This window comes from Strigops habroptila, chromosome 8 (genome assembly GCF_004027225.2).
Source record: "Strigops habroptila isolate Jane chromosome 8, bStrHab1.2.pri, whole genome shotgun sequence".
Classification (NCBI taxonomy): domain Eukaryota; kingdom Metazoa; phylum Chordata; class Aves; order Psittaciformes; family Psittacidae; genus Strigops; species Strigops habroptila.
This window is the reverse complement of record NC_044284.2, coordinates 59,916,792-59,934,588: the sequence shown is the minus strand read 5'-3', so window position 1 is coordinate 59,934,588 and position 17,797 is coordinate 59,916,792. Positions and strand designations below refer to the sequence as shown.

General features: G+C 43.2%; 1 protein-coding gene across 1 annotated transcript in view; it reads right to left on the bottom strand.

Moving 5' to 3' along the window:
• Nucleotides 1–17,797, bottom strand: part of NFIA (nuclear factor I A) — a 256,674-nt gene that overhangs the window by 69,415 nt on the left and 169,462 nt on the right. Inside the window, 4 exon segments of the mRNA XM_030494276.1 lie at nucleotides 10,893–11,020; nucleotides 13,546–13,577; nucleotides 13,579–13,599; nucleotides 13,601–13,669. Coding sequence (XP_030350136.1) covers nucleotides 10,893–11,020; nucleotides 13,546–13,577; nucleotides 13,579–13,599; nucleotides 13,601–13,669 — 250 coding nt within the window.

Below are 17,797 nucleotides of genomic sequence, written 5' to 3'. Positions count from 1 at the left end.
AGCAAAATGATCAGGCAACAGGTAAAAGAAGCGTTTCTTCATAGAATCACAGACTGGTTTGGGTTGGAAGGGACCTTAAAGCTCATCCAGTTCCAAGCTCCTGCCACGGGCAGGGACACCTTCCACTAGAGCAGGTTGCTCCAAGCCCCTGTGTCCAACCTGGCCTTGAACACTGCCAGGGATGGGGCAGCCACAGCTTCTCTGGGTACCCTGTGCCAGTGCCTCAGCACCCTCACAGGGGAGGACTTCTGCCTAAGATCTTCCTTACACGGCACTGAGTAAAACTGAAACTTGCTGCCATGGGATGTTGTGGAGGGCGAAATAAAGAATGAGTTAAAAACATCGGAGCATGTCTCCAGAAGAGAAGTCCACTGAAGGCTGTCAAACACAAAGATGTGAACAGAGCCTCTGGCTCATGAAAGCGAGCTGTTCGCTGCCAAAGTCCATGAGGTTGTGCTCTGAAAAGCATCACTGGAGGCCTGTCCTGCTGTTGTATTCTTTCCTTAAGTGTCCGCTACCAGCTCTTGTCAGACACAGCAGCACACTGGACTAGACGAGCCTTCAGTCTAGCTCAGAAGAGCCATTTTTAATTCTCTGTGGGCAGATCCACAGTTTTTGTAGGCTGGAATGTGCTGTGCCTGGCAGCTGAGAAACGGGAAAACTGCAGTAGGTATCCAGCTCAATGAAATAAAGATCTTGTGGAGAACCAGGAGTCAGTGTGGCAGACACAGTGTGGGAAAGGAAATGCAAAAAAGAGATGTAATATGGTCTGCTTCCTGTTCCCGGTCCTGTACCATCCTCTCTGTGTCCCCTAACACCTCTCATTGCACATTTTAAATTCGGGTGAAAGTGTTTCCTTTAAAATAAAGCCTGTTTTCTCCTCTAAAGGAAAGATCAAACCATGTGCGAGGAGTACAGTAGCCGCACTGTGTGCGACACAGTGGAGTGATGCTTGTACTGGGAATGTTAATAAACAGTGCCGAGAGCAGAACTTCTGCATAGAAAAGGGTGTATGTTACATCTCTCCTCCTCTCCCCTGTCTCATGCAATATTTACACAGCTGTGCTTTGTAAAATGTGTAGGGGAGTTTTTTATTATTATTTTTTGGTAATTTATTTACCTAAGATAGCCCAGCATCTGTTTTGTGGTGAGCTTCTTTCACAAAGTTTCACAGTTCCCTTGACTGATGCAAAAGGAGGTCATGGTCCTTACTCAGCGATCCTAAAACCATTTGTTTCAACCACTATTTGGCTAATTCGTGTTCTGCTCTGGGTTTTTGGTTTGTGTCTCTACTTGGAAAAGTGCATTCTTTGGGGAACTGATCTGGCTAGGTGAGTATTTTAGTTATCTGTTTTATAAAATGCAGGAGTGCACAGGAATTTGCAATAATATGCATCATTTACTGGCTCTCAATATGTACTGTATATTGGCTCTGAAAACTACTAATATTTTCCAGCTGCCTCCCCAAAAAATAGAGTTCAATGCAGACTTTGCAGTGGGTCCTTTCCCGTGACTGCCTACACAGGTGATGAAGACTTTTCCTGTGTCCTGAAGAATTAATAAGCCTGAACATTTCTGTACCAGCAGCATACCACAGGAGATAAAATATTGCTTCTGCTTCCCAAACACATTAGAAAAAGCAAGTCTGCTGATCTCAACTGCTAAGACAGCACATCAAAGGAATGTAGTCCATTTCCTAACCCAGATCTAATCTATAGAAGACTTTATAGATCCAAGTCAACATCCTGAATTGGTCCCAGAAGCAAACAAGAAAACTAGTTCAACTTTTGGAAGACAGGTACAATACTTTCGATGCGCTTAATCCCGTTTTGCAATTTAACAGTCCCATGCCACACGATCAGATGATCTTCAAGGATAACTGCATCAGAGGAGACCTGTCTGGAGCTCACAGAGATTCATGTTTGACAGGCTCCAAATCAGCAAGAAATTCACAGCCATATTCAGAGGGTGCTTCTGTCCTTCAGAGCTCACCTCTGAGAGGACTTACTTAGAAAGTGTCTGTCTTTGCCCCAATGCCAGGAAGCTTATAGTTTTCACTTGGTGTCCAAAGGGAAGCACAAACCATATCATCACTGTCTTTGCTTTATGTGTGTATTTTCAACAGAATGGATGGCAGAATATGGCTCAGCCAGCAATGACGTCTGAAGAACCTTAGGTCCATGGACTACCAATACAGCACTCTCATCACAGGACTCCCTAACAAGCATTGTTCCAACCTTCATAAGGGACTAGTTTTCCATGCACTAAATGTTTCCTATCAATCTGAAAAATTATTTAGATGGTGCTAATTGTGCGTGGAGACAGAAATAGCTCAGGTGATCCTATGGCTGTCACAGCACACAGAAGATCTGCTTTTAACTTGGTCATTGAAGTCAGTGAAAATAGTATGCATGGCCACTTGAAAACACAGCTTTAATTTGGTATCTGAAGTGAAACACTTTCTGCATTTTTTAACTCAGATCTCCTACAGCTCCATACCCGTTTTTAAATGATGCATTTCCTGACATCTGGAATTGGATGCAAGAAGCAGAGCCACAACACCGACTGACCAATTTCTCCGGGACTACACTGAAGGGATGTTTTCCTCAGGGATTACAGCAAAGCTGAGGCATGTGCTCTAAAACTTGCTTGGGATTATTAATTTTATTAAAATGGAAAGTACAGTTTAGGCTGAATTTCAGGGCCAAGTTTGTTGTGTTGTCTAGTGTCTGGAAAAAAAAAGGAGCTTTTGAGGCATGTGAAAACATCCAGGACTTTTCAATCTGATTTGACTTTTTAATCAGTAGTTCTTCCCACTGCTCTAACTTCCTTCCATGATTTTGAGACAGCAATGCCAGCAGCGTGGCATGTTGTCACAGGTCTCATGCTACTACATGAATTGCCAAAGAAAAGCTGAGCTATTGATCCAGTGGTAATTTGCTGTCAAAATGACTATGTCTGTTATAGCAAATGAGTAGTGTTAATCATTTCACTTGATGAATGCTATTGCAGAAGACTGACAATGCTCAAAGCACCACTATTGACCTGCTGCGTTTTTCCTGGCTCACATTAAGTTCTTGATCTTTCCTGGCCTTACCCAATTACAGTTTAAGTTATCCATTAAGGTGCAGTTCTGGAAAAGTTCTGTTTAAAATAAACAACAATGTATATTGGTGAGTAACTCATCAACTATGCAGCAGGCTGATTCTGATTGCCTGGCAGAGAAACACACACATTTTGTGCAGTATCTGATAAAAGATCTATAATGTGCTAACACAAACCTATCATGTAGCACCTGTGACTAACAGATTGTGATATCAAAGTCTTGATGCCTAAGTGCTCCTGTAAATGCATTAAACTTTTAGCGGCAGGAACTGTAGACTGCCAGTGACAAGGAGCTGATATGGTATTTCAGTGGAAGTTGATAAGTGTTATTGCTCTTAGAAGAAAAGAAAAATCTTATGCTCTTGTAAACCACTGGGCAGCTTGTGTTTTGATGGGATACTGTAATGCAGAGAGAAGGGATAAGGGAACACATGGAGCCTACGAAGGTAAAAAGACATTTAAGGAAAGCTCTGTATTCTACAGTTGCTGGAGTTCCTTGAAGTATGATCCCATCGTACGTTTGGCTGCAGGCATCTACCTGTTCACCTGAAGTCAACTTTTTCGGTGGCAGCATGCACATGGGGCCATGTTTAACTCCACGTACCAGTAACGGAAGCATGAAAGGTAGCACAGGCCCAAGCACGCTCTGCTTTTCAGCTTGGCAGAAAGAACAAGGATGTTGGAAGACTCCGTAAGAGTGGGCAGAAATGTGGGAAACTGTATGAAGTCTTGGAGATGAGAAGAAGCACGGGCCTGAATGAGAACAGGGAAATGGGGTGAATGGGAGGAGGAGTCCTAGTCACAGCATACAGTCTAACAAAGCTCAGATGTTCTTCAGAGAAAACGAACAGTGGAAGTTTGCCTGAACCCGGGAGGCACCAGGTTGTGCCTGCTGTGCTACTCATAGCATCATAGAATAGTTTGGGTGGAAGGGACCTTCAAAGGTCATCTAGTCCAACCTCCTGCAATCAGCGGTGAATTAAAATCGCAGAATCATAGAATCATAGAACCAACTAGGTTGTAAAAGACCTTTAAGATCATCTTCAACTAAATCAGGTTGCCCAGAAACACATCCAGCCTGGCCTTGAATGTCAATGGCATCTCTTCAACTGAACAGCACAAATTAGCCTGATGAAATTCTCTGTGCTATAAACCAAAATATTCTGGCCACCAGAGAAACACGATCTGCTTCTGACCTCCCATTCAAAGACCTCCCAAACTATGCCGTGGGCTAGAGGTCTATCTGGTTGTGAAATGTTCCCACTGTCTTAAGATATTAAGTTCAATGGAGGAAAAAATGGCACTGGTGCCTGCTGATAGATGTGTCAAGGTATGTAATGAAGCTGCTGCAAAGCCAGGTACAATCTTAATGGTTATGTGAGTGTGCTGCCTGATTTTACACACCGAGAATTGGAGGGCAAGACAATGTCACACCTGGGAAATACTGCGCAAATGTAATTGGCAGGGATCCTGGATGTAGACCTCCTCTGGTCTAAGGAAAAGAGATGTTTCCTTGGTTTTGTCTTTCTTAAATAGGTCTATGAGCATCCTAAGAGTTCAGCTTAAGGAAATTAATCACAATCATGAAATTCCTGTGTCTCCAGTTACGATCCAGTGAAAACTGCCCACTACAGCAAGTCACTGAAAAGTAGCGCCAGAGAATTATTTGATATTGAATACTCCAGCTCTGAAGTTGAATGTTTTCCCAGTAAGAAGAGCTTATTTTTCTATTCCTTATTTTGTATAATACATGGTTCTCATGTTTTTCATCATATTTTCTACAGTCAGTCCCTTGAATCATTGGCAGTAATGTAATACAATCATTGGAAACTTCTCTGAGCAATGAGTTAGTGTGTGGTGTCAAGTCTTCTGATGAGCCCATAGACCTTTTGCCTGAGGACAGATCAGATGCACTCTGCATCACTGATGCTGGGACATACTATATATATTTTATCTTTTAGGTGTAGTGCCAGGCAACAACTGTGTTTAGGACATAAAGAATGCATAAAGAACACAATCCAGGATCTCCTTTGTACCACTTTCTCTCATATTTCCAAGATATAATTCTGAACAGACTTTGAAAACAAAGTCTTGTGGTCATCTGATCTGTGCCTGAATGAGCCTTTCTGATGTGTAAGGCATAAATAAAAATTTCTTAGTAAACATGGAGAAAAAGTTTTCTTGCGTGCTGAGAATCTGCTAAAAAGAAAGCCCATGCCAGATTTAAGACAAAGGTTATTAAAACAAGGGTTTGGACCAGCTGCCTGCATGTGGTTGTTCTATAACCACCAACGGGGAGAGACACGGTACCGTTGAGTTAGAGGTCACTGCCACTGCAAGGGAAATATTCCAAAATAAGATCTCAGCTCCTCAGCTGCATAGAAATTGCTTAGAAATTATTTTCAGACAGTCCCATAGATGGTGACATGAGAACGAGCAGCACTGGCTGAGTGGTGTAGCAAGCAATCATGAGGCTGACTTTAATAGCACCTTTACTACCGAAGACATGTCCAGCAGTCTAACTCTCCAGCTTACTGCAGGTTCATATAATATTATCAACTCCATAAGCCCCTGCAACTGTAAATATGTCTTTCACTCATGCAGTGCAAGTGTTACTGCTAATTCCTTAAGGTTTCCGCACTGAAAGGCTCATTTGGTTCCTGGGGTTTTCAAGGTGAAGACACACAAAAGCTGAGCACAGCATGACCGGCAGCAGAACAGCCGGGTAGAGCTGGGGCAAGGGAAGGTGGATGGCCACGGTGTGAAAAGGCCCCAACAGCCTTTCAGTAGAAGAAGGACCACCGAGCTTCAACCCATTTTACAAACGGGTGAAGGGCTCTAAGTTGATCAAGACCACAATTGAAGCCAGAGCTAATTGTCCCTTCAGATATCTCAAGAAGCACAAGGAGTACAAACGTGTACCTTTCCTGGGATTATGGTCCTCTAGGACCAAGCCAAACATGTGGAAATACAAGTACCAGAAGATCTAAGTAAAGAAACTAACAGGATAGTCTGAATTTGCATCTTAAACATTTTTCCATACCCATGCTGTAGAAATACAATAGAAGCAGAACTGAGAAACGCCACCCATATGCTACACTACAACATGAGAGAGCACAATGTGAACTTTACTCCTGGACTGAATCAAAAGAATGCATTAAAAAATGCATAAGTGGAATACTGATTAACTCACTCTTATTATGGAATTAAAAAACATATACTGTAATTATGGCTTACTCCATTACAAGCAGAGCTGCCACAGAACTGAACGCAGGCCAGCTTTGTGCATCAGTTCAAAGCCAGTGTGGTGTTGCCTTATTTTCTTACCAACATCATCTTTATCCTCTCTTGCCCTTCTTCTCAGTTAACAAGAGTTATGTACTGAAAGTGCTGAGATAAAGTAATGGTAAGGAGGATACCGCAAAAGGTATTTGAAAAGCAGAAGTAATTTACTACATGCCTGCTTTGTTTTACTTCCTAAGCCTTCCTGTTGTGAAAGGAAATTCATCTTTTCTGGCAGACTGCAGCCTTTTAAGGCCTGAGAGCTCCCAGGAGCTTTTGAGTGCAGGTAAATGGATGTGAGACTCAAGAGTACAGTACAAGGAACATGGAATTAATGTTGGTTTTTTGCTTTGGCTGTCAAGTCTGACATATAAGGAGAGTGCTACATGTCCTCTGCTCACGATTATGGGTCTGAAAATGCCACGACTGGAAAGGCCGTGTTGCTGGTGGGTGAAGCACCCAACTAAGTCTCCACATGAGACAGATGTCAGGGTGCTCTGAGACCCAGGGGCCTGGGATGTAAAAGTGCAGAGAAAGGACTTTGGATGGACAATAGGTGCAGCTTCTATTCTGCATGCAGCGGAGACCCCAAGAGTAGGCACAAGGGAAGCATCCACTGCCTAATCTAAATAGCACACAGAGTGGTTTTGTCCTCTTCTGTTCTCCCTGCCAGTTTGCACATATGTTCTGAGTATACAGCCTGCCCTCCAAAGACCACTTACAGGGGCAATCACAGGGAAGCAAAGCAGGAAGAAAGTATCCAAAAAGGGAATTTGTTCAGAGAAAAAAAATGGAGACAGATGTAGAGCGACTAGTCACGGCTGGCGGTAAATAACCCTCTGCCTGAGTGCTCTCTTTCTCTAAGAGGAGTTCACATATTCCATTTCATATTTCCTTTCTAGGAAGTTCAATCTTTGTTTTCCTGGCATTTGTTCTTTTTGTTCTTTCCCCTGTATACTTTTCCCCTTCTGTATCACCTAAATTGTCTTCTCATTTTCCCTTTCTCTTCCACGTTGTGCTCTCTTTCAAGTGTGACATTTCTCCAACCTAATTTCCCTGCACTGTCCCAGGCAACACCTTTCTCTACTATTCTCTCACAGCCTCTGTGCCACGAGCACTTTGCTCTGTCTCTACACGTGCATAAGCATATGGGTGCTTCACCTGCTCCTGCATTAGAGTCCCCACTTTTTTCTCATGTGCACACCTCAACATTAAGCCAAATGCAATACGCACAGACAGAATATTCATCCTCTCGCTCCCATAAACCTGTCAAGGCATATAGGCCAAGAAGCTATCTCTGCATAAATCTAACTCTCCTGTGAGGAAGCAATCTACTCAAAGGCCAATAAAGCCAAAGGATATATTATTATCTTTGGTGTGGATCCTACTGGGCTGGGAGGTTGGCTGCTGGCTCCTCTCTGAACTTTCCTTCCCAGCCAGAACAGCCATCCCACAGACAAGTCTAAGCTTCCTTTTCTTGGTCGACTTCCTCCTCCTGTTGTTTGGCTGGTAACCCAAAGGACAGGGTTTAATTATGGAGTTTGGAAAACCTGGCTTAGGCTACTCTGCCAGCACAGGATAAACTTCAGCCTGCCTTCTGAACCCACCAGCATTCTGCACCGTCGATACCTGCATTATCCCACGCAGCATAAAATGAACCACATGGAAGAAATGCCAAGGTCAAACAAAAAGACGGTTTTAGTCTTTAAACTTCTACTGTGAATTTCACTGAGGAAGAAACCAAAACACTGAAGCTCAGAGATTATCCTATGTCAAAACTGTGCCATCGTTTTGACTGCAGATTAATAAACGGCAAGGCCTTTTTCTGGAAAGGAAAAAACACTGCAAAGGATGGATCTGAAACGGTCCAGGCTCCAAAGCTCCCCTCTCAGAGAGGAAGGCTGCAGCAAGCCACTGGTGTAATATGGGATGTTAACATCATTTTGTACAGCTTTCAGGTGACCAATATATTTTCTAGGCAGATGCTCCATTGAAGACTCATAAAACATTTTATACTTCTGGAGATAAAGCACCCATGTCAAATACAAAGGGATAGATGTTAACAGCAGACCCACGTATGATTTCTGAGGTAAGGCAGGGTGCTGTGCACAGACCACAGCAGGATGTGTCCCTCAGGGGCAAGCACCCTGTTGCCCTGGCATGGAAGGACACTTCAGTACTGCTTTGTCCTTCAGCACTGATGAGCTGTGGCTCTTTAGGTAATCTCTCTGGCCAGCTGTGCTCTTGCAGTGACCCCTGTTTTACAGAGAAGCTGAGGCAATGAATTCAGAGGACAGGCTGCTTTGAAAGCCACAGCAGAAGAATTGGGGTGAGGCTGCGTGGATATAGCATAAAGATGGTTTGTAAGTGCATCCCACACAGGCAGGATAAAGCTCTTTTTCTTCATAGCTGTGACAGTGATAGATAGCTTGGCGAGTCTGAGCTATATCTAGTTGGTACCTGGCTTGAGTCCCTGATGTTGCAAGGTGATTTTTCTGCCATTTTACAGGGAAGACTAAGCAGAATCTGGAATTTTCTGTAGTAAGTGAGGAAAGTCATGAGGGAGGAAGAACCTTCCCTTCTCTGAATTGTTCTTTCCTTTCTGAGCACCTCAAGAAGTTTGACATGGGCAGCTCTCCATGATGGGCACCCAGTGGTGCCAAGACCGGCCGACATGCTTTGGAGGTGTAAAGCTTTAGGTACTTCTCTTGTCCAGCTCAGCAGCTCAGAGCCACCACCCAGTAAGGACTTGGATGAGACAGAGGTAATGACCACATGTGGGGAAAACCACCAGAAGCGACAGCAAAATTAATAGCCAAGCTCTGGCTGTTGCGCAAATGGAGAACATTTGTCATTAACAAAGAATACCCCAAATTTTGGGGGGAGTTAGCCCCCCCATCTGACAATGATGTAGAAGCAGTGACCCAGTCAGCTTTTAGCCATCTGTGTCTGCAGAGGAGGTTGTGATCTCTCCCTTTCAATGGGCGATGAGCTTTTGTTCCTGTTTTTGCCGCTCCATGAGCAGACTGGTTCAGTACAAGGTGAAGCTCTGCCTTACATCATCTGGAGCCTGGAGCTGATGGAGGAAACAGCCCCTGGTGTCTACTGAGCAGGACACCTCACTGAAAGCACCAGAGCCCTGGGGACGGCGGCGGCAAGGCAGTCACGGGGAGCCTGGCACTTGTCTGCCTGCAGGTCCACCCTCTCCTCCTGCCAAAGTGCCACATCTGCAGTCAATAAGGGCCCACAAGCTGGCTCCTCCTCATTAGAGGAGAGAGGGCAGCTGGCAGGGGATCCTCCAAGGCTCCCAGGCACGGGAATCAGTCCCCTCCCAGGTCTGGAACAGCCCAAATTTGGGTGACTTTCTGGGCATGCCTGTAAAGGACAGCTGTTTGACAGGGTCTCCAGAGAAAAGCTGTGGGTATGTTTCCTACATGATGAAGGATATAGTGGCTGGCCAAGTGCCCACGGAACTGATTTTAATGCTGTTCAGGTTGATTTTTACTTTTCTGTGCTGTATAGTTCATTATACACAGTGCCCTGGACAAGCATGTGTTGTTTCAAAACAAACCCAAAACCATACTATTTTAAAATCCAAACAAACAAGAAAGGAAAAAAAAAATACATATTGCAAAAGACCCTTTGGCGTGTTTAGAGGGCCTTCTCAAACACTGGGAGGCTGAAGATGAAAGACTGCTTGCCTTTATCTAACAAATAAGACTTCTGCTATTTTTATTGGCAATAAATACTTGATTATGTAGCTATAAGCAAAACTTCACCTATGCATGCAGCACTGGACCCAGAAAAGTATTTCCAATAGTATTAAGCACCCAGATGATCTCAGGATAAGTGATCAATGGACAGTTAAGTATGCAACATAACATAACCCAAAAGATGATCAACAAGAAAAGATCACACACAAAAATTAACTGAGAAGAGGCACAAGAGCTGCTTCCTAAACCTTAATGAAGTGTAACACCCCAGCGATATCTATTTTGATACGAAGCCTCCATCACACTTCATGGTATTACAGATTAATAAAAAACTCCTTCTGTAAGTCTCTTAAAAGTCATACTAAGTGAGTTCAAAGTGTTGTCTAATGCTTGAAAAGTCCTTCTACTTCTATAAGTTTAGGGATATTTATTAAAACAGTATAACTGTAGGGTACAGCCAGACAAGCACTGGCTTTTTGCTACGCGATTGTCACCTTAATCCCCAGAGTTGAATCTGGAGTTTTTGAACAGAAGAAGACCTCCTATCTTTTGCTGCATTATTTAAATACTTCAGATATTGGCCAATATACAGAAGTGACCACACTACAGAAACATTCACAGCTGCAGGAGCAATAAAACCACTACAACACTTTCATTAGACTGACCTTTTCTCAGGAGAAGTTACAGGATGTTTTGAATTGATCACCTTTCTACACAGCATTCAGTATATTCTGATAACAAAACAGAGCAACTGGAGATCATGTTCTCGGGCTCCTGAAAGCCGTGGCTTACCTGGCTCCACTTCATGCCATCCACTTGACTGGCTGCCACTTCCTGGAGAGCGCCCTTGGCTTGTATAAAACGGCTCCTCGCCAGGACTGTCCATCTCATCCTCCACAGACTTGAGACGTTTTTGTGGAGCTGAGAAAGTAAAAACCACGTCGTAAGTATGTATGGAAAGGAACAGGCACTTCTGTTGAGACATACCTTGCTAGCCCTGCTTGGAACTAACTTGGTTATGGAAACTACAACAGATTTAAGGCCCTGAGAAGGGGAAGGTGAGTCCTGCACAGCCATCCTGCCCACCCAACCTCTCAGCCTCCACTTTTTGTTTCTGATTTGCTTTGTTGCTAATGACTAAGCTTCAGTGAGATGCAAAACAAGCTCTCACAGAGTCCAGACTGAAGCAGTAAGCACACATTAGTTTAACTAGAAGATAGTTTAACATTCAGGCTTTTACAGATCATGAAGTCGGACATTTTTCATAATGCACAGAGGTCAATAAAAAGGCAAGAATTTAATTTGTATTGCGTGATTTTGCGATATGAATATACAGTAATGACACACAAGACTTATTTTAACTGTTATATTTTTTCCACAGGTTATTCTGAAAGACAAATTATCAGTTCAAACTTATATTTTCCATCTTTTAACTGTAGCCATTAAATTAACTCAGCTTTCATTCCTGTAAGAAGAAACGTAGGAAGTGAATGATGGAAGAATCCATTCTTGGTTCAAATGTTCATGTTATGCTACAAGTACAAGTATTTTACTCTGTAACTGAATGCCATCAAGCATAAAAAGCCCCCAACAGGTCTCTCTGGCCAGCGTCAGTACTAAAGCATTCTCTTGTGATGCTTCACACCTCCCTCAGCAAAGGCTCAGGAGACAGAAGAGCCCTTTCAGTGGTCTCTGGTGGCCATTGGCTCCGACTCCAGTAGTTCTGCAGGGAGAAGAACCCAAAGCCAAAGACACTCAGCTTGGCTCTGTGTTCTATAATGAGTTGCACAGACTGCGTGGGGACGTTACCGAGAATTTCTCTTCTAAGTACTTTTCCAAGGCTGGGTCAGCTCACTTTTTTTCCCCAAATCTGTATTCTATTAAGACTTTAAGCATTCAAGAACAAGCTCCTCTGTGTTGGGGGAACATATCGAGCAGACATAAAACATTCCACTGCACTTTGTATTGGTTAAAACTCGCAGCCTCTCCTCAGTTCCCCACCCGAAGCCCTGCACAGGTAGGAGCTGGCGGGTATGCAAAATCAGTTTGTGAGAAACAGGAAGAATAAGTCTTGTGGTATGTGTGGAATGCAGGTTTGGCCATTCCTTAATTTAGAGAATTGTTATGTGTCAATAGGGGAAATTGTGTGCATACAATATAATTACCGCCCTGATCATTCTGCTGAGGTCTGTGTATTTAAGGATACTTTTTTTTTCCTGACTGGGAACAGCCTAATGAGAGGAAAACAAACATATACCAAGTTATTAACTACCCATGCTGTTTATAATTAGCTCCTTATCAGTGGTAGCTATTTGCAGAAGAATAGAAGAGCAACAACTGAGCTCTTAAGTAACATTAATAACCTCACTTTTTTGCTTTTGAGTCCCAAGTAAATTCTAACCTGAGAAATGGTGCTAATGACGAGCACTGTAGGCTATGAAGTTTTTACACACAAAAAAGAAAGAGCACAAAGTTTTTAATTGATGTGTATTGGGAATTGTAGTCACCCAAGCTCCATAATGTGCACACTAAGTGCAAGGATCTTGAATATTCTCCAATCACTGCAAACTGTAAGAAGTTCTTGCTAAGAGCCTGTCTGTGAAGTTGTTGTTTGTTTGTTTTTAATGAAAAACGACTATATTCAAACTATAGAGACTTTTCACACATGTACTTGCTCACTGCAAAGCTGGTGGCACTGCAGACTGAGATAAAAATTGTAAAAAGAACCCTGGGCTTGAAGTCAGATTTCTTGTCAATGTCTTTGGAAATGAGTGATCTTCTTTTGGCTGTGGGGGCAAAAATAATCAATCTGGTTCCTTAATAGGGTTCAAGACTACTAGAGTGACTGGGCTTGTTTATAAATCTAATCTCATGGATGGCTAAAGGGAAAAATCAAAAATATCCTTGTTTGACAGTTGGCATCTAAGCCAAAATCAAAAATCCGACTGGGTAGTCCATCTGCATTAACAATACTGTTTTCCAAAGGCTGAGTCACAAATTTTTAAATGCTGTATGAAAACTAGAATGCATATAGGCCAAGGTCCTAAAACAATGTTAGTCTCACAGATAACACTTTTTACAATAGAGAATGCATACAAATCTATCTTAAGTCTTTCTCTTTCCCGCTAGGACAAAGCGGCACATCTCGCTATTGCTCCAAATTCTCTTCTGCCACAAGTGAAACTCCAGCAGTTCCAGTGAACTTCTCTCAGTGCACCGAGATACAAGCCAGAAGTTACACAAGCAGTTTTTTCTTCAAGCTTGCTACTTATAAAAAGAACTTTAACAGCAATCCAGTTGAACATTCAGCTCTGTGAGTCTGAAACAGCTCCACATTTTAGGCCCCGAACAGCTTGTCAAAGGATTAATGGTTACTTTCCTGGATGAAGTAATGATGCTGGCCTGGGTTTCCAAGTAACCTGGTAGTAGGCAGAGATTAAATTACCTGGTAGAGGATGTGCTAGGTAAAGACCTCCTTCATTGCTCCTGGGCTCATGCTTGTAGTATGAAGAACTTTCCCAAATCTGAGAGGGAAGAAATTAGGGCCTAGTTCCTGCACCTATCGGGTGCTGGGGAAACAAAAGAGATAATGCAGTCAGCTAAGTCATGTGCAAAAGGCATGAATTGCACTTCAAAATCACTTTCTTCTTCCTCATGAGTGTGTTTAGTTTCACGATGAGAACAGGTGGGATGAGGAAATTAGGAAATGCTAATGGTAACTGGCACTGCAATCAAGAAGATGTAAATTTTATCAAGAATACAATGTTCCATCACATAGATTCTTTCTTACATTCCTCCTTTTTTAAAATGAAGCAATTATGGCAAGGCTTTCTTTAAGCACTGCTTTTCTATTAATATAATTCTAACATTTAATGAAACTTGTTGCTTTTGCTTTTAGGACAACATTGCATCTATTGGCATAGTTACAAATAGGCTGCATCATCCCTGTAGTGTGCTTGGCATAACCCATAAGCAGTATAGGCACGGAAACACACACCACCTCAGGACCTTCGGTATGTACGTGATGTACATCCACAAGCACAGAGGTTACAAATGCTCCTTGGAGAAAGCACAAGAGCAAATGAGAAACCTGAGTTCTTTTCTGGCTGTGAACATCTGAGTTTTTCCTCTGGCCTCTCCTCAGCTAAATCAAGCTAGAGATATATGACCTTCAAAAGACTTTTCTCCAGCAGCTGGCTTCCCACTCTTCACCTCTCATTACCTTATCCAGCACCTAAGTTTTACTGTAAAAGTTATGAATACCTTTAACTTCCCTGTCCTGAAAGCTTGGTTTACATTAAAACATAATGAATTCCTGTACACCCTGAAGTTTGCAGGCACAAGCCTATGAACCTCCGGGAACAGAAAAGGAACTGAGCAGTTTAATGTCACAGTCAACAGATAATGCGTTTCACACAAGAAATGCCACTGTACAGCAAATGGTACCACATCCACTGTGCTATTTACAGGACAATACAACTCTTGCGAGCTGACAATTACAAGATGAATGATTTTCTCCCACATTTCAGACACATCTGAAAGAGGACATACTGCACAATAAAACGCACAAGCTTGGCCTGGAATGTATTGTCTGAGAGCCCTGATTCCACAGCACAAAGGCGAAGCAGTCTCAATGGCCACCCAAGGATGCTGAGCCAAGTTTAATCTTTGGTCTGAGAATCTGGCCCATTTTCAAACATGAAAAAATCTTTCACTCTGATGGGGCAGGAGTGAGGAAATGAAGACAGGATCATTCCTATGCGCCAGCTAACATGTCTGGGCTGAAACACAGGCTGCTGGGAGTGCTGCCATTGACTGTAGTGGGGGCCAGTATTTCACCCCAAGTCTTAAGGAGCTCACAACGTCAGATTTGACAGAGGAATAATGTAGCTTTGCAGCTGCCTCATCATCCCCACAAGACAATTAGTTGTTGTTTGGCAAGGATCTTTTAAGAACGTCATTGAGACAGAAAAGGAACAGCCTCGATAGCCACGGACTTTTAAAGAGTGGGATGGAAAATACACAACTCCATTAAAACTGGAGAAAATCTGGAATGAGCATTAAAAGGAATTAAGTTGGGAAGCTAATTTATGACAAGAACATTCAAACCCTTGTTATCTTCTCGTAACTATCAATATGCTTCCTGCACACTGGGTATATATGAGAGGGTGTGTTAACCAGAAAGAAACTAACCATTAAGCACTAGTAAAATTAACTGGTTTTATCAATTTTGTTGCTTTCTGCAACAGTTTCCTGACAGCAGCTACAAAAAGGCCGTAAAAACTGATGAATTTGCATGGAAAAAGAAACCGGTGTAAAGTAATTTGTGTAAAAGGTAACACGGACATGGACTGCTATAATTCAGAACACCCTGCAGATAGCAGACTGCTGGCAGTGTGAGCAGTTTATGGGTTAGAAAAATGACCACACTGCAGTCAGTCTGACTTGAATGGAAATCAATCATAAAGGTACTCTCTGCAGCATCTACTCCACAGTTTTCAGCAACTTCCCTTGCCAAACAGATTTGTGCTCTGTAAACCCTTTTGCTGATCAATTCCTCTGCACCCTCTACCTACCAAAGCCTTACTTACAGGTTACGCATGCTATTTTCCAAATGGGAACATTAAAAGGCAAGCACTAAATTAAAGCACCGTTTCTTTCTGAGGCACGATGAATTTCCTTGGCATTGCAAAATTTATGAAACAGTTTTATTCCAAACAGATATGGAAGAAAAACTGGTATGTGAATAATGCTTCTGCTCTTTCTCTCCCTCCTGCCTCTGCTGATTGCTCTCTCTCCAAATCCTGGCCATTTCTGTTCCAAGCCTTGAATTGGCCCTATAAGAAAATGAAATGTATCTCCAGAGCAGGGGTGGGGTAGGAACAATGTATTGCTAATGCTGTGTAAACTCAGCACAAAGTAGAAAGGGCTAATCACACAGTAATTTCCGCCCCGGGTAGCAAACATGAAGGATGCTTTGTCACAGGCCAAACCACTCAAGAACCTGTTTGCAACCTGAGGGTTAAAGAACTAACCCAACTTCTAATATACAAGAGATCTAAGCGGCATATTAAGCCATAAAGGCATCCTACAAAAATACGAGGGTTGAAGTGCCTGGCTAGCCTACGGCAGTGAGTACCTACAACCCCTTGGCAGTCCTTACACAGGAGCCACAATTCTGCCACAACCAGCTCAAGGTCTCTGGCCCTAGAAGTAGTTTGGCAAACCTTGCACAGGTTCTGAACTCCCTTCTCCTTCCTGCCTGATGGGCACATATTTGATGCCTGTCTTTCAGCAAAGGGTATCCATACCTTTACTCACTATCACAAAACACAGCAACGTGCTGATGTGTAGAGCCCACCCTGAGACTGTAAGGAAGAGGTTAATGTCTTCAATCTGCATGGCGGAAGCTTGCTTCCTCTTCCTGGCTGGGCTGAAGCCCTGTGTGCTTTCTCTCTCTGCTTCAGCCTCCTCTCACCTCCTGCACTGGGCTTTGGCTGCGGGGAGATCACTGCTTGGCGTCTGCCTCCTCTATTCACCCTTGTGTTTCACCCACAAGAGTGGCCACAATGCTGCTAACTCAGCCAGGAAGCATCCAACATGCTCCTAATGGCTTTTCACACTGCCTTGTGGACTGTCCACCTCATATGTGCCCAGAAAGCTGATGAAAAGGGAATACTTTCATCTATTTGCAGGTTTTCCCGCTCTGGAGAGTGAGCAAAGGGATCAAAGTGGTGCAAACTGTGGGCAAATTCTGTGTAAATTAAACCTCTCCATTGTAGCACCTGACAATCCACCATGCAACCTCCCTAAACCCTATTCCCATGCTCCAGGAACACTCTGGCCCTCCATGAAGTGGCAGCATGCTTGGGATGCTCCACCCCAGCACAGCCTGCAGAAACTCCAGGCAACATTAAAACCACACCATTTCCCCCCCAAAGAAATGCTCCGCAGCAAAGTGACCTTCTGATAGCTCAGGAACATCTCCCAAACAGGAAAGGGTGTCAGAAATTGCAGTTGCAAGTCAAAACAATAGTCTCCACCTATGTGCAGGCATCAAGATTTCATCTGACCCATGGCCCCGACCTGGCAGGGGGCAAGGAGGAAGGACCCCTCTTCTCCTATTACCCAGTGATGTCCACAGGCTTTCAAGGCAAACAAACTGATGCCAGCCTCAACTCCCATTTCAGCTGCTGGCATTTGTGCAAATGGGACACTTTTCACTTGCTCTGAGTGGAACAAGGAGGTATTTTGCCCAAAAGGAGGAGGAGGAGGAAGGGGGGTGCCACTCCTGAGCACCAGCACTGTGCTACTGCCAGGGACACCGGGCAGCATCACCTACTCCCTCCGCTGCCAGCCTGTTAGCTCAGATCTTCACCCGAAACGGCAAGAAAAATAACAGAGAAATTAACAAAAATCCCTCTGACTTAACCCAATTGGAATATTTGTTTTGAAAATTTTATTGAATTACAGAACAGGAAACCCACTAAATAAAACCAGCCAGGCTGGCATTTGTCTCCCTTGGAATACAGCACTCATTTTTAGTCATGTTAATATTTAGTTTCTCTCTTTTCCATTTTTATGTATTTATTTTTACAAAGGGGCTGGGATGTGACTAAGATCATTACGAGAGTAACGCTGCAGCGAAGTGATAATGTGTTTAAGGTTAAATGGGAGAAACATGACATTTGACTAAT